General features: G+C 43.7%; 1 protein-coding gene across 5 annotated transcripts in view; it reads left to right on the forward strand.

Annotated features, from left to right (window-relative positions):
* ST8SIA6 (ST8 alpha-N-acetyl-neuraminide alpha-2,8-sialyltransferase 6) overlaps positions 1-16804 on the forward strand; it is a 55000-nt gene that overhangs the window by 11318 nt on the left and 26878 nt on the right. For 2 of the 5 annotated variants that reach the window (XM_039521180.1, XM_039521182.1), the window contains 2 exons: positions 5517-5612; positions 13963-14049. In XM_039521180.1, the coding sequence (XP_039377114.1) occupies positions 5517-5612; positions 13963-14049 (183 nt within the window). Of the gene's footprint in view, positions 1-5516; positions 5613-12918; positions 12968-13962; positions 14050-14584; positions 14638-16272; positions 16325-16804 lie in introns of those variants that run through there. The other 3 variants (XM_039521181.1, XM_039521185.1, XM_039521183.1) reach the window with 3 other exon arrangements.

A 16804-nucleotide genomic window follows, 5' to 3' on the forward strand; every position in this document is an offset into this window, starting at 1 on the left:
AAGAAAAAAACTACTAGCAAGGGGAGCGAATATCAGAGGCGGCAAACCAAAAATAAACCCTATCACCGGGGGCAACCCAAGATCCCACCTACAACCCAAGGAAAGCCCCAGACACCCCATTGTCCCACCTCACCAGTTTCCAGCAACCCACCTCAGCCCAGTGACCAGTCAGCTGGGGGATGTTTTAAATGTAATGAACTGGGACATATAAAGGCCAACTGCCCCAAGAACCCCAATCGAGTACAGTTCATTACACCACCATCACACCAAAGATCCCCAGGCCCAGATGCCTCTCAAATACCCTCAGAGCGAAGGGAAACCTTGAGACTGGGCGGGAAGAAGTTTATCACGTGGAGACACACTGGGGCACAAGTGTCAGCTATCCACCAATCCTTAGTGGACCCCAAATTCATCAACCCAAAGGCCCAAGTAACAAGTCGCCCATTCATGTAAAAAATCTTTAAACTTGCCTACAGCTGAATTGCCTGTCCAGTACAAGGGCTGGTCAGGAATGTGGACTTTTGCAGTCTATGACAATTATTCCATCCCCATGCTACTGGGGGAAGACTTGGCCAACCAGGTGAAGCTGGCCAAGAGGGTGGGAATGGTCACCCGCAGCCAGGCCAAGCAAGCTTTCACACCCATCCCTGTTCCTGAGCCGTCCATCAGGGCCCCGTCTGTGTTACCAATAACCCAGACAAAGGTGATGGAACCGGATCCCCTGCTAACAACTGAAACAGCCATAGTGCATCCAGTCCCAGAACCGGAACTGGAAAAGCAACCAGCACCAGAACCATTGCCGCACTGACACCCACATTGCAAACCCATCTACCACTCCAACGCCAGAGGGCACCAGCGGGCCTGAACTGGCAGAAGCAGCAGACAACCCTACCCAAGAGGCTCAGCCAGAGCCTGAAATATCACCTAGTGCACCAGCGGAGAGCGGTTCACTGTCAACGGAAACAACCTCATCATCTACCTCGCTTCCACAGGGGACCAAGCCCAAGTCCACAGTCTAAGGATGAATTGGTGTCTCCAGCCTCAAGGGAACAGTTCCAGGCTGAGCAGGAAGCAGATGACAGCCTTCAGAAAGCTTGGGCGGTGGCACGGAGCACCCCACTGCCTCTCAGCTCTTCTAACCGATCCTGGTTTGTTGTAGAACAAGGACTTTTATACAAGGAGACTCTTTCTGGTGGACACCAGGAAGGCTGGCATCCTCAAACATTTGGTAGTTCCAACTAAGTTCCGGGTAAAGCTCTTAAGCTTAGCCCATGATCATCCCAGTGGCCATTCTGGGGTGAACAGAACCAAAGACAGTTCTTGCATAGTGATGTGTTAATGTTATGATGGGCTGTGCCTCAGATGGTCAGTCTACCTGAAACAATGCCATGTCAGATCACCTTTCTGACTGGCTCTTCCTGGCAGAGCGTGATTTCTTCTGGACAGGAGACCTAGCAGGCCAGCTTTCAGAACTTGTTTGAACAGGCTTCACACAAGCATTTGAGTTCTAGCTACAAGCCAATGGCAGTGTATCAACTTTTGACTTTGAACCAGCCTTACTTTATGTGGAAACCAACTAAGGCAAAGTATGACCAATTATTACCAATGGCTTTTGTGTATCTCTGAAAAAACACTGTCAGCAGGTGATGAGGAGGGTCCCATGTATATGATCAGCTGTAAAAAGGAACAGCTGCTGTTGGATCCTCTGTGGCTGTGTGTGTTTTTCTGTTTTTTGTATTTGGAGAGCACTTTTGTCCTGTTTTGAACTCCGAGGCTGCTGTGGATAATACTTTCTGTGCCGGTGGATACAAACAGTCGGTATATAACAGACATGGGCCTGATTAGGCTGATCAGACTTAAGCTCCATGTACATAAATGGAAAAGGTTCTGATTTACACCAGCTTAACTGAATTGATAAATGGCACCTACGTCTTCAGTTCTCCTTGGCTGACTTGTGAGGATGTCTGCCTTAAAAAGTGCTCCCTTACAACTCAGGGCAAGTCTACGCTGCAGCCAGGGGTATAATTTCCAGCTCAGGTAGACATGCCTGCACTAGCTTTGATCGAACTAGTGTGCTAAAAAGAGCAGTGTGGCTGTGGCTACATAGGTGGTGGCATTAGCTAGCCTGCCTGAGTACAACCCTGCCTGACCCCCCGGGTACCTATGTGAGTAGCTAGCCCAAGCTGCCACCTGTGCTGACATGGCCACGCTGCTAATTTTGTGCAGAGCTAGCTCATGTATGTCTACTCAAGCTGGGGACTACATCTCCCAGTTGCAATGTATGTTCCTCTTCATCTTTCTGGAGAAGCAGCTTTTCCTCCCTTGTATGCTGTAAGTGTCCTAACACTTGTGACTGTGTTCTTCCATGGTGATAGCATCCAAGCAAGTAGATGAATCACAAGGTTTTATTGAATATTCCAAGATCTGTCCTTAGCACAGTTCCTTTTCACGCTTCCATCCAGTCCCATATCTCTGGTTATAAGCAATGACCGTTTGCACCGGTAGCATGCATTTGGCTGATAGTATTGTTTCTCTTTTTAAGATGGTTTTTATACAATTAATCGTAGACTGTGTTCCCATTTGTGCTTTGAACTGCTGCAGTATAAGAATAATTTTTAGCAACCACAGCAGTAACAGGGACAACAGAAACAAAAGAGAGGAACAGTGAATCAGTGTATTTCACTTATTTTTCTGCGGTGTCATTCTGGTTGTGTTTTGAAAGAAATATCTACATCTATAAATCTGCGCTAACCAAAAGCTGCTTAAACACGTGTGCAGAGCTCTTATGAGAGCCAGGACAAAGGGACCTCATTTAGTAAACCTGTGTGTGTGTGAACTGTATTGACAGAACATTTATTATCAGTTATATACATTCTGTACTGAGTTCGGTGCCCTGAAAATCTGCTGCCCTTATATTTGTATGCCACTCTTCCAAAAGAAGTATTAACATAAGAAACCATATCCAAAATCCGCCACTGAGCTGATAACAAGTAATACCAGCTGTTGTTGTTGTCTGTCTGTTAGATGCCCTGTATAGCTGAAAAAACAAAGCTAGATTGTGGCATTTTGCCACAGCCCCCCAATAAAGTGTGTACAAAGCTGCAGCTCCCCAAGGAGAACCCTGGATGCGCTCCTGGGGGAACCCCTTCTCTGTCCAGGGGGAAGTGGAGTCTGTGACTTCCCTCTTAGGGATGCAGTATGCTCCCTCTTCCCATCACAGCCAGCCAACTCTGGGTGAGTTGTTCCTGTGGTCTCCAGGCAAATGGTTGCAATTCTGCCCAGCCCTTATGTGCCCTGTCCTGGGCGAGGAAAGGCTCCTTGCTCCCTCTCTGTCCTACTGCCTGGCCATGTAAGTGCTTGTCAGAGCCTAGTACCAAAACGTTGTTACGGCTAACGTCAGTCTGTTTATTCCTGCTTAGTCAAGCAAGGGCTGGTCTGCGATTCTTACCTGAGTAAGACTTGCACTGACTCTTAAGGGAGTTCTGCCTGAATAAGAACTACACGATCAGCCCCTGCTTCAGTATTTATGTGCACAGAGTGGGCCAAATTCTACTATGATGTGGTGCAGGCCTCTCAGGGACTTCATTGTGAGCCTGGTGTGCACCCAAGGACAGGATTGGGCCCTGCACATCCCACTGATGGTGACGGGTGCAGGAACAACATCAGCACTCCTGGCTCATCAGCCTTGAGGCTGAAATGTACAAAGCCCTTGGCATCGTAATCACTAGAATGAGTCTGTATGCACTGCAGTGGAGAGCACCCGCACACAGGCAGTCATGAACGAATCACGCAGCATCTGTGCACAAGCTACGCACCTTTAACCATGATCTGTGCAACTATGCTCCGAGCATCAGAGCTACACTGTCTCCAGAAACTAAGACATTCTTGCACAGTGTGAGTTTTGGTGTAGGGATGAACAAATTGTGCACTCAAAGGGCCAGATTTACAGCTAAGAATCTGCCCTACACTACCTGATGGTTAAAAAGGGTGTTCAGATCATTAATTCATACAGTATCAATAAGCACAGAGGATTCTTTCTCCTTCCAGTTGCCTATTCAGACAGGATCTTGGCCTTTCCTGTGACAGAAGGGAACTCTTTAAGAAACTATTATTGTTTAGGCTGGTTTTCTATGCTGGAATAGGAATATCTTCACCTAGGTCTAGCAAACATGTTTAGTATCATTAAAGGGGATAATTTAGGGTCCAGCATGCCAGAAGGTGAATTTAGAGAGTCAGACAGTTTTGAAGTGTTTGGATAGAAAAGCCTGTTAACTTAATGTTGGTCAGTTGAGTGTATGAACGTGTTGGTGGGCTCTACTGAATTGGTGATGAGGAAGAGTGGGTGCAGAGAATGAGAAATTATGGTCAGTGGAGCAAAACACCTCATGTCAGAGGGAAGAAAATTGTTGCAAGAGATGATAGAGAGGAGGATATTGTCTGATATAAAACATGGATACCAGAGAGAATTTAAGAGAGAAATAGAAGATGCTGTTCTCAATGTCGGAGTACGTCTATACTGCGTTTGAAAACCCACAATAGTGAGTCTTAGAGCCCGGGTCTACAGCTATGGTACTAAAAACAGCTTGTGTAGTCATTTGGGCATGGGCTGGAATTGGGCTCTAAAGTTGGGGTGATTTTCAGAGCCCAAGTCTGAATGTCTGGGCAACTGTTTTTAGTGCCATAGCATGAGTCCGAGTCTGACGGCCCAAGCTCTGAGACCATGGGTGTTGAAAGTCATTGAATAAAACTGCAAACCCTGTATATGATGGAAACCACTTCAAGCCAGCGATGGTGCTGAATCCCCAGCACCCCTAGTTCCAGCATCCATGTCTGAGACTCACTTCCATGGGTGTTAAAACACAGTGTAGCCGTACCCAAAGAGGCTTAATAACCAACGGGTCTGTCTTCTATCAGGAACAAGAGGCATACTTAGAAGTTCGGGGGTGGGGCGGGGAGATGTTATTCATGTGACTACATTTTCTTTATACATCTTATCCTATAAAACAAGGGGGAAATACTAATCTTGGGTCACTAGATTAAAAACTAGCGACCTACAGGTGAAAGTTTCCACATCCAGTTACATAGCCTCCCCGAGTTACCCAGTTTTCTTTGAATTGTAGGCTGTTCCTGAATATTGCATTTTAGCAACAGCTTTGGAAAACCACCCTCTATTAAATATTTATTGTAAAAATATTTTAATATATCTTCAAAATGTAATGTTCAAGCTGCTTCTGAGTCCCATTTATTTTTTTAATTACATTTCTGATTTACATTGGAATTGGCACAAGGCAATTGATGATATGAACTGAGATTATGTTAAATCAAACTTCTTGCTGGTAAGAACAACCACCTCCCTTTCTGCAGAGAAACCTCACAATAGAAGTGATTCAGACTTCATTGGTAACGTTTTTTCAGAATCTATGGCAGTTATTAATCTCATTGTCACATCAAATTAACTGTGGGGTTGCTAAGAGCATTTTCTATCTTTTGAAGATTTTCATTTTTTTTCCCAACAGAACAACTCTCAAAAATGCAATTTACCAACTTCAACAGGCTTCAAAATGTAAGGAGATGCAGGACAACATTTGGTCTTCATCTATCAAGAAGAAAAGGTAGGTGTTTGGTTTGCTTTCTGCTGTGTTTGGTTTGAATAGAAGACTAAGCATCTGCTTGTCTTTTGCACATAATTCTCATTGACGTTAATGCAAAACCATAAAACAGCAAACTGAAAATGTGCAACCAGTGTCTGGCTGATTTTTTTTTCCTGGAGCATCCACTGGATTTATTCTTGATCTAAATTAAAGAAAACAAAAAATAGTATGTCAAGAAGATTTCTCATCCACAGCTAAAAATGAGAGGCGGACTTCTATTTCTTCTTTAATCTAGGGTCTTTTTTTAAATCACCCTGGCAGAATCTGAGAAGCACATTTTCCTTTGGGGTTTCCTTTCCTGATTAGTTCACATTCTTACAAACCAATACACAATCACAACAAGTGGATTCTCTTCAGAAAAGGTCTAGAAATGAGCTAGTATTAAAAACTGAATTACCTATAGTGACTGTAGTATTGCCCCCAGGAGACTAGTTGTTCCATTGTGTAGACAGACACCACGGTACATTGTATACACAGACACCAGCATCTCCTCCTCTTTACAGTTTTCATCATTAACTACCACTGGTGAAACTGCACCAGTGCAGAACAAAACCTTATATATTTTCCTACAGTAGACACTGTAGACTCTGGAATATAGACTCTGACATCAACCTAGCTCAGGTTCCTGGCCCCTCTGCCTCAATCTGTGCAGGAAATGGAGAAGTGGCCCATATATTCTGCATATGCCATCTCTCCACCCCCTCCCACTCCCCATACTATTTATTACATACTATGAAAGCATATGCTTAAATATCTGCAAGATCATGGCTGTGACCTTTTATTTGTACACAGAGGACAAATGATATGTAAATTAGATAAAAATAATAATAAATTATCCATCTTTGCCCAGTCAAAGGCCAGGAAATGTTTTAACTTTGCTTCATTGGAAACCACCATTAAATCAGTTTTTTAAAACATTTTCTTTTATTTTTTTTGCCTCTACCCCACACTTTTGTTATCCAAATTTTGATGCAGTTTTTTCCTGTTTTTTATCAGTCTCCGTGTTTTCCCTCAGTCAAATTTCAATTCTTTTAAAAATGGTTTCATCTAGGTTTTTTTAATTCTACCTCTCCCACTAGTCCCTCTTCTGATTGAACCTCTTTTCCCCTATCTATCTTAAACTTCAGGGTTTTCTCTGACTTTTCAGTCTTTCCTCTATCATTTCCCTTGCACTTAGTCATCTCTTCCCTCCATTTCACCCGTTCCTATTGCTGTGCTGGCTGTCTCCTCTCTTTAGTCACCATAGAATCATACAACTGGAAGGGACCTCGAGAGGTCATCTGATCCAGTCCCCTCCACTTGTGGCAGGACTAAATACGTAGATCATTCCTGACAGGTGTTTGTCTAACCTGCTCTTAAAAATTTCCAATCATGGAGATTCCACCACCTTCCTAGGCGATTTTATTCCAGTGCTTAACCACCCTGACAGTTAGGAAGTTTTTCCTAATGTCCAACCTATACCTCCCTTGCTGCAATTTAAGCCCATAGCTTCTTGTCCTATCCTCAGAGGGTAAGAAGAACAATTTTTCTTCCTCTGCCTTGTATCAACCTTTTACATACTTGAAAACTGTTATCGTGTCCCCTCTGTTTTCTCTTCTCCAGACTAAACAAACCCCCTCCCCCACCCCCAATCTTCCCTCATAGATCATGTTTTCTAGACCTTTTAATCATTTTTGTTGCTCTTCTCCAGCTGCAGCTCCAGGCACCAGCGCTCTAAGCGCGTGCCTGGGGCAGCAAGCCGCAGGGGGTGCCCTGCCGGTCCCTGAGAGGGTGGCAGGCAGACAGCCTTCAGCGGCTTGCCTGTGGGAGGTCCGCCAGTCCCGTGGATTCAGCGGTGGGTACGGCGAAGCCATGGGATCGGCAGACCTTCTGCAGGCACGCCGCCGAAGGCTGCCTGGTTGCCGTGCTTGGGGCGACAAAAAAGCTAGAGCCGCCCCTGCTCGTCTCTGGACTCTCTCCAATTTGTCCACATCCTTCCTGAAATGTGTCACCCAGAACTGGACACAATATTCCAGTTGAGGCCTAATCAGAGCAGAAGAATTACTTCTTGTGTCTTGCTTACAACACTCCTGCTCATACATCCCAGAATGATGTTTTTGGAACAGCGTTACACTGTTGACTCATATTTAGCCTGTGGTCCACTATGACCCCCAGATCCCTTTCTGCAGTGCTCCTTCCTAGGCAGCCATTTCCCATTTTGTATGTGTGCAACTGGTTGTTCCTTCCTAAATGGAGTACTTTGCATTTGTCCTTATTGAATTCCATCCTATTTACTTCAGACCATTTCTCCAGTTTGTCCAGATCATTTTGAATTTTAATCCTATCCTCCAAAGCACTTGCAACCCCTCCCATCTTGGTATCATCCGCAAACTTTGTAAGTGTACTCTGTATGTCATTATCAAAGTCATTGAAGATATTGAACAGAACCAGACCCAGAACTGATCCCTGCTGGACCCCACTTGTTGTGCCCTTCCAGCATGACTGTGAGCCACTAATAACTACTCTCTGAGAATCATTTTCCAACCAGTTTTGCACCCACCTTATAATAGCTCCATCTAGGTTGCGTTTCCCTAATTTATTTATGAGAAGGTCATGTGGGACAGTATCAAAAGATTTACTAAAATCAAGATATACTATGTCTACCACTTCCCCCCCCCCCATCCATAAGGTTTCTTACCCTGTCAAAGAAAGCTATTAGGTTGGTTTGGCATAATTTGTTTTTGACAAATCCATGCTGACTGTTACTTATCACTTCATTATCTTCTAGATGTTTGCAAATTGATTGTACCCGGAAAGATAATAATTAAGCAGAAGTTAAGCTGACTAGTCTGTAATTCCCTGGATTGTCCTTATTTGCTTTTTTATAGATGGGCACTATATATTTGCCCTTTTCCAGTCTTCTGGAATCTCTCCCATAACGTCTCAAAGATAATCGCTAATGGCTCGGATATCTCCTCAGTCAGTTCCTTGAGTAGTCTAGGATGCATTTCATCAAGCCCTAGTGACTTGAAGACATCTAATTTGTCCAAGTAATTATTAACTTGCTGTTTCCCTATTTTAGCCTCTTCTGATCCTACCTTACTTTCATTGGCATTCACTCCGTTAAACGTCCAATTACCACCAACCTTCTTGGTAAAAACCGAAACGAAGACGTCATTAAGCACTTCTGCCATTTCCACGTTATCTGTTTATCATACCGCGCCCCCCCCCCCATTGAGTAATGGGCCTATCCTGTCCTTGGTCTCCCTCTTGCTTCTAATGTATTTGTAGAATGTTTTCTTGTTACTCTTTATGTCCCTAGCTAGTTTGATCTTGTTTTGTGCCTTGGCCTTTCTAATTTTGTCCCTACATACTTGTGTCATTTGTTTATAGTCATCCTTTGTAATTTGACCTAGTTTCCACTTTTTGTAGGACTTCTTTTTGATTTTTAGATCATTGAAGAGCTCCTGGTTAAACCAGGGTGGTCTCTTACCATACTTCTAATCTTTCCTATACAGTGGGATAGTTTGCTCTTGTGCCCTTAATAATGTCTCTTTGAAAAACTGCCAACTGTCTTCTATTGTTTTTGCTTCCTGTGGGATCTTCCCTACCAACTCCCTGAGTTTGCTAAAGTCAGTCGCCTTGAAATCCATTGTCTTTATTTTGTTCTCCCTCCTACCATTCCTTAGAATCATTAACTCTATCATTCTATGATCACCTACCCTATTTGTTGTTGTCCTAATCTCAAAACTACACTCCTCTTTGTTTCCTCCCACTGATGCTCCTTCCCACCAGCTGGGTATTCCCAGGCCTGTTCCACCCCTGGTGGATGGAGAAGCACTAAAGTGGTGGTACTGCTTCCCCTTCCAGCTGGTGGTAATCAGAAGAGAGAGTAGCCAAGCCACGGTTTAATAGATGCAGCTGGCTCAGCAAGTAGTAGTTCTTTCTAGAGACTTTTTTTTTTCTGCCTGTCTGTGCTTCAGAATCTGCTTTTATTTATAAAGAGTCTGGTCACCATCCTTAATGATTGCATAGGTATTCTTCAGAACGTGAGCTGGCTGTAAACCAATACAGTGAAAACGGGCTGTCTGCTGTCAGCCTAAACTGAGAGCACCAAGTGAGGTGTAAACTGTCCTTATTAGTCACCTCACATGTGTTAACTCTGAAACTTAGTGACAACAATATAACTGTCAACATTGTTACCCCTTACACTTGCTGATCAAAGCACTCAGAAAGAAGAGGGATCATCAGATGATCAATATCTGGACAACCTACTTAGATTAGTGACTTGTTTCAGCATTTCAAGTGTTTGGGGCTTGGTTTATAGACAAAGCTTGGGAGAGTGCTAATGCCTCCCACTCTCTGATTCTACCACTGTGGCTGAGGAAAGAGGAGCTGCGCAGATTGCAGGAGGCAGATAATGAATTGGGAAGGCTGGAAGAGGAGCTGGGTTTGTGGAACAGGGTATTGCATTGCTCCATAAGTGCTGCAACTCAATTTCCATAGCTGGCTGCCCTTTGAATCTACCTCTGGCAAGGAGTATGTGTAAGCAGTGATTTGTATTGCCATTCCAGAGTTCCTTCAGTAATAATCTCGACATTTCAGCCTCTTGAGCTGATACATACCAGGATAAATTATCTAGTTTAATATTTGTCCAATGATTTGAAAATTTAAAAAATGCTAGTAAGTACTAAGTATTATTATACCAAGCACGCCTTGGTGGTGGTAGCTGGCCTGAGGGGCTGGGTTTCCGGGAAGATTTTCATCTTTATTCTAGGGCAAGCCCTGAGGGCACGTCCGAAAGTTTTAAAAAAAAAGATGGTTCTTTTGGCAGCTTTGTAATGTCAAAACGCATGAGGCAACCATCCCTTGTCCTGCATTTCCCTCTGCTTTTTTGCTTTGTATTTCTGTCCCACGAGAGCCTCCTCTTCCACAGCCCCTCCTTAGCATTCTTGCCAAATGAACTGGCCTCTCTCTGAAGGCAGGTGCTTAGCTTCAGCATGTCATGGGCGGGGTTTACTTCTGTCTCCCTTCTCTAACTTCTCCCTGACTCTCCTTGTGGGCTCTCATCCCCCACTCCTGGCTGCGGCCCTTCTGCTAGCGCACCAGAGCTTGTAGGCTGCATGCAGGAGACTTAGTCTGCCAGCATCCCCACCATGTGTACTAATAGACATTGCACCCTGGCCATTTTCCCCCTCTAGCGCCCTGTGTACATGAGTGAGAGGCACCGCAGGGGAAAAAAAAATCACCTGACTAGCTGGGAGGGATCAGTTAATACAGGTGAGTTTCCTAGGGTGGCATGTCATTGCAGTGGTTGGGATGTCAGTGATAGACCTTCAAGCAGAAGGGGGAAGTGTGACCCACTGTTCTAAGAACAATAGTTATTCCCTGTTCATGTTCTGCCACAGCCCAACTTACCCAAGCTTCTCCCACCTTTGTAGCCGAATACTAACCCTTTGGGCATCATTGGCCATGTGCTGCTGATTCTCAGATGCTGCAGGAGGTAATATATCCTCGGCCATCACTTGACAACAGAGCTGTGAAATGAAACCTTTATCGCCATCTTGGATTCACTTCATTTGTGGCCTCTTTAACAGGTGATGCTCAGATAGGCTTTCTGACTGACGACAAAGTTTTCCAGGCTGTGAAACCAGCAGCAGCAGCAAATCCAAGGGCTTTGTGTTCAGTCTTTAAAAACAGAACAACCAACCAACCAAAGAAAAAAAACTATTTGAATATTGCCTGTGTTTAGAGAGGCTTTTGCAACTGAAAATAAAGTGTTAAAACTAATGCAGGCAAAATGGTGTCTGAATCATGACACTGTAGGCATCTTCAGATCCTGTCCTGCGGACATATATGGGTCTGACCAACGTTTTAAACCGATGGCATTGTACCAGTAGTTGGCAAAGGAGACCTGTAGCAATCAATGGCTGCATATACAGGCACAATGTCTACTAAACAGCACCTACGGCGAGGGTTTCATTAACACAAGTCTTCATTTACCATTTAACTTGGATTCTTCTTTGTAAATCAGCCAGTAGAGAGTGAGATTGTAAGTATTGGAGCAGGGCTGATCCCATCCAGCAGAAGGCAGTAGTAACACAGCAAGACTGCACATCGTGGGGTGTGTTTTTTTTTCCAGACAGAGGCACATAACTCATTATATAGTTAAGAAGCCCCTCCCATTTTATAAGGACAGCTAATGCACATAGTAGGGGCAAGAAACCTTAACTGGTTTTAAGATAGAGCTTGATACGAATGGGTTTATATGACCAGATTGTCTGGATGCTGGACTCTGTGACCCAGGAATTCCCTTCCAGTCCTATGTTAAGTCTTTCATGAGGCCTTGGAACTGGCATTGTGGTGATTGTTTTGATTTTCCTCAGTATACCTAATGGCTCTCTGAAGCTCTCTAATATTGTCAGCCCATTGCATTTCTTCCCAAGCTGACAGTACTCTTTTTCACTGAAGACTGTGATCTTCATCTAGTTGATGTCCTTAGGCAAGAATCTGCTTTCAGATTCTCATAGGTTTTTCCTTACACAATAATGTTGTTCCAAGAAATTTTTTTTCTGTCATATTTGTAGTCTTACCCTTAATTTATACAATTTCTCTGTAGGTCCTAGTCTCCTAAATAAAGTTATGTATTGATTTCAGCACTAAAAAACAAAACAAAGCTAGCATGCAGAGTTTCCACACAAACATCTACCTTTGCTCCCCTTTTAAGCAGCCAGGGCCGGCTCCAGACTCCAGTGCGCCAAGCGCGCGCTTGGGGTGGTGTCCCACGGGAGGGCGGCAGGCGGCTCCGGTGGACCTCCCGCAGGCATGCCTGCGGTGGGTCCGCTGGTCCCGCCGCTCCGGTGGACCTCCCGCAGGCATGCCTGCGGAGGGTCCGCTGGTCCCGCGGGACCGGCGACTGCCAGAGCGCCCCCCGCAGCATGCCACCGTGCTTGGGGTGGCGCAATTCTTAGAGCTGCCCCTGTAAGCAGCATAATGTAATATTAGATATGATTACTGTACTTAAGACCATTTTACACAACTGATACTTTCCTAAAACTAGCTAAGTAAAAATGATTGGCTTCCTGAGAGGTTGTTGATAAGCTGGGGCTCTGGTAAACATGTCCTGTTTCATTGCACTTAAATGTTTATTTCAAGACCATCTGAGCTATGGGGTGTGTGTGTGTGTGTGTGTGTAAAGACCTGATCCAAAGCCTAATGAACTCAAACCTCAGTGGGTCTTTGGATGGGGCCCTAAATGATTGCATTTTCTTTTTCCATTTGCAAATAGGTGGTAATTCGAAGTCTGGCAAACCTGACCAGAAAGTTAACATTACACAGTAAGCAACTTCTGCTTCTTTCACAAGCAAACAAAAGGAAAGATGCGATTTTCAGAAACATTTGCGTATAAAAGTTGTGGCACTCTAATTGCCCTCTGGTTCCAAAAATAATCCTTTTCACTAAAAACACTGGGTACAAGTTTTCTGGAGATACAAGTCCTGTAAAATTAGTAGTCACATTACAAACAAACAAAAAAACCCAAACCATAAATCAGATTTGTTTCTAGGGAATAAATACACACAATTCCATTAGGTTCCAAGTACATAAAAAAGCACAAATGGAATCTGTACTAGCAGAGATCCATAACAGAAGTAATGTTTTCCTTTCTTTTGATAAAATGTTTTGCAGTATTTCATCTGTGCACTAACTTAAATCTCTTTTTAAAAGGTTCCTTACAGTATGAAAAAACCTTTTGTTCCATATGCCCTGTTGATTCTGTGGTGTATACAATACAGATTTTTACTTAAGAGATGTTTTACAAACAAACTTTCATGTTTAAATATTGATATCTTGGATAATAAATTTGATCTTGGAAGAATCTATGAAGTAAATAAATGAATAAGAGGAGAATTGTAAGGCTACCCCTTGCAACAGCTATGTCTCAAACAATCATTAAAGTTTAAAGCACTGAATACAAGAAAAAGCGGTTTTCTGGCATAACAGGCAGAGATTTATATATTAATTTGGACTGCTGTGTTGAGATCATTTTGATTGATCCAATGGATCTAAAATATGCAAGTTCTGAATCTGTAGGTGTATTGGAAAAACTCTGAAAATAGAAGCTCAATAATATATCAAAGAGGTAAAAGAAGATGGTTTAATAGGTCACAATAATTAAATGAGGCTAGTAGTATTACAATACATAGAGGTAAAATGGGTCATGGAAATTCACAAAGGGATTTGTTTTGTATGAACCATGTTTGAGAAATTTTGTGTTTATAGCTGGAACTAAATACATATTATACTTATTCTAGCCTCTGAATTTTTTTTAAAGGTATTCTGAAGATTATTACCTTCAGATAGTGACAAAAATACAGAACTGCACATGGAAAAGAAGACCAGAAGAATATACAAAATTTAGGTAATTTAATTTTATTTGCTTTTTTAAAAAAGCAATCTGTCGAGGGTTTGCTTTATAAATGTATGGTGCATATCTTCCCCAGGAAATTGATACCAAATAAACCAGTGCCTCTTGTATGTAGTACAGTAACTCCTCACTTAATGTTGTAGTTATGTGCCTGAAAAATGCAACTTTAAGCAAAACAATGTTAAGCAAATCCAATTTCCCCATAAGAATTAATGTAAATAGGCAGGGTTAGGTTCCAGGGACATTTTTTTTCACCAGACTAAAGACTAATTTATATAAAATCACTCACACACTAAGTTTTTTAAACAAACAATTTAATACTGGTACACAGTGATGATTGTGAAGCTTGGTTAAGGTGTAGGAGTCGGAGTGGGATATTTCCCTTGATGAACTAGCAATTGGCTGAGCCCTCAAGGGTTAACTCTCTCACTCTACAAGGCAGCAGGAATGGAAGGTGCTATGTGTATTTCCCCTTTAAGTACACTGCCCTGTTTAATTAGATCAGCTTGCTGAGACCACAGATGCTGCAAGCTCCCTCTGTCCTGAGCCCTGGTGTGTCCCCCCTGCTCTATGGAAGAAGGGGTAAGCAGGGTGCAGGAGCAGGGGGGAGGGGGACACCCTGACATTAGCCCCCCTCTTTCTTCCTCCCCAGCCCCCTCGCCCCACACAGCAAGCAGGAGTCTCAGGGAGCAGCTCCAAGGCAGAGGGCAGGAGCAGCACATGGCAGTGAGGGGAGGGACAGCTGCAACTGATAGCCTGCTGGGCAGCTGCTGCACAGGGAACTTAGGGGAGTGGGGAGCTGATTTGGAGGGGGGGGAAGGCTGCTGGTCCAACCTGGTTCCAAGCCCCCACCAGCTAGCTGCAACGGGCTGCCTTCCTGCAAGCAGTAGACAAAGCAGGCAGCTGCCAAATGACATTAGAAGGGCACATTAGTGTATCCTCCCCACAACTTCAAACGAGCATGTTCCCTAATTGATCAGCAATGTAATAATGAAACAACGTTAACCGGGATGACTTTAAGTGAGGAATTACAGTACATGGTTGTAAGATTCTGTTATCTCTCTGGAGCTCAGACTGTCTTTATTTCTGTGAAATGTATAGCAATGAGCACATTCTAAGAGCTAAACAAATCTAGTTTCCCCAATTTTCTCTACATTTTGGGAGTGAACAGCTGGATAATTTACTAGAATTAGCCAAATAAAGAATTCTGAGCTCCAGAAGAAAATTGACAATTTTAAATGATAAATGAAAAGCGATAGCATAGTTGTATCTATTTAGACATCTCTAATGTGCCTGCCACTCTTGTATCTGAGAGGCTTTGTAAATGTGCAATACATTTCTTAATTTATGGTTTCTATTGTAGAAATGTTTGGAGGGCCCCCATCAAGACAGGTGCTAGATTAGGGTTCCCATTGTAGTCCAAGTAAACCCAGGCCTAAATCCATCCCTGTTCAAGACTGCATGTAAGTAAGCACGTGCCCAAGTATTATCCTGAATCAGGACCAGTGAGTGACAATCGCTGTCCCAAAGAACTTACAGTTAGAAATGCACAACTTCAGGTTTAGGGAAGCACAACTTCATTCTGCTAATACTGATTTTTTTTCAAGAAGGAAAAATACTCTCTTGAATCACATTATTCTATGGAACAGAGGGTTAGAGATTCTGGCAAGATGATTAATAATTTGATCTACCTTGCAGCTGTTTAGAATTAGGTAGCACTGAGATTTTAATATCCAGTTTGGCTGGACGGGGTGGAGGGTGGAAATGTCCTTTTGTGGAGAATTTGAAATGTCATGCTCCCATCGCTGGTCATGAAGCATTGGTTAACTAACCAACACTGTTCCTGCAGCTGAGCCAATATAATGTATGGTGCTAAGGCCCTGACCAAAGACCACTGAAGTCTTTGTATTGATTCCAGTTGGCTTTGAATCAGGCCTCTCAGGCACAAAGGTTTTAGAGCATAAGGAGCTATTTTCAGAGTAGCAGCCATGTTAATCTGTATCCGCAAAAAGAACAGGAGTACTTGTGACACCTTAGACTAACACATTTATTTGAGCATAAGCTTTCGTGGGCTACAGCCCACTTCATCGGATGCATAGAATGGAACATACAGTAAGAAGATATTTTATACATACAGAGAACATGAAAAGGTGGAACTACTCATACCAACTGTAAGAGGCTAATTAATTAAGAGAAGCTATTATCAGCAGGGGAGAAAAACTTTTGAAGTGATCATCAAGATGGCCCATTTCGGACAGTTGACACGAAGGTGAGAGGATACTTTAACATGGGGAAATAGATTCAATTAGTGTAATGACCGAGCCATTCCCAGTCTCTGTTCAAACCGAAGTTAATGGTATCTAGTTTGCATATTAATTCAAGTTCAGCAGCTTCTCACTGGAGCCTGTTTTTGAAGCTTTTCTGTTGCAAAATTGCCACCTTAACATCAGGGGCGGCTCTAGACATTTCGCCGCCCCAAGCACGGCGTCATGCCGCAGGGGGCGCTCTGCTGCTCGACGGTCCCTCAGCTCCGGTGGACCTCCCGCAGGCGTGCCTGCGGAGGGTCTGCTGGTCCCATGGCTTCGGTGGAGCCGTGGGACCAGCGGACCCTCCGCAGGCATGCCGCCGAAGGCACCCTGCCTGACGCGCAACCAAGCACGTGCTTGGCGTGCTGGGGCCTGGAGCCGCCCCTGCTTAACATCTGTCACTGAGTGATTAGAGAGGTTGAAGTGTTCTCCTACTGGTTTTG

This window comes from Mauremys reevesii, linkage group 2 (genome assembly GCF_016161935.1).
Source record: "Mauremys reevesii isolate NIE-2019 linkage group 2, ASM1616193v1, whole genome shotgun sequence".
In the NCBI taxonomy this organism is placed as follows: domain Eukaryota; kingdom Metazoa; phylum Chordata; order Testudines; family Geoemydidae; genus Mauremys; species Mauremys reevesii.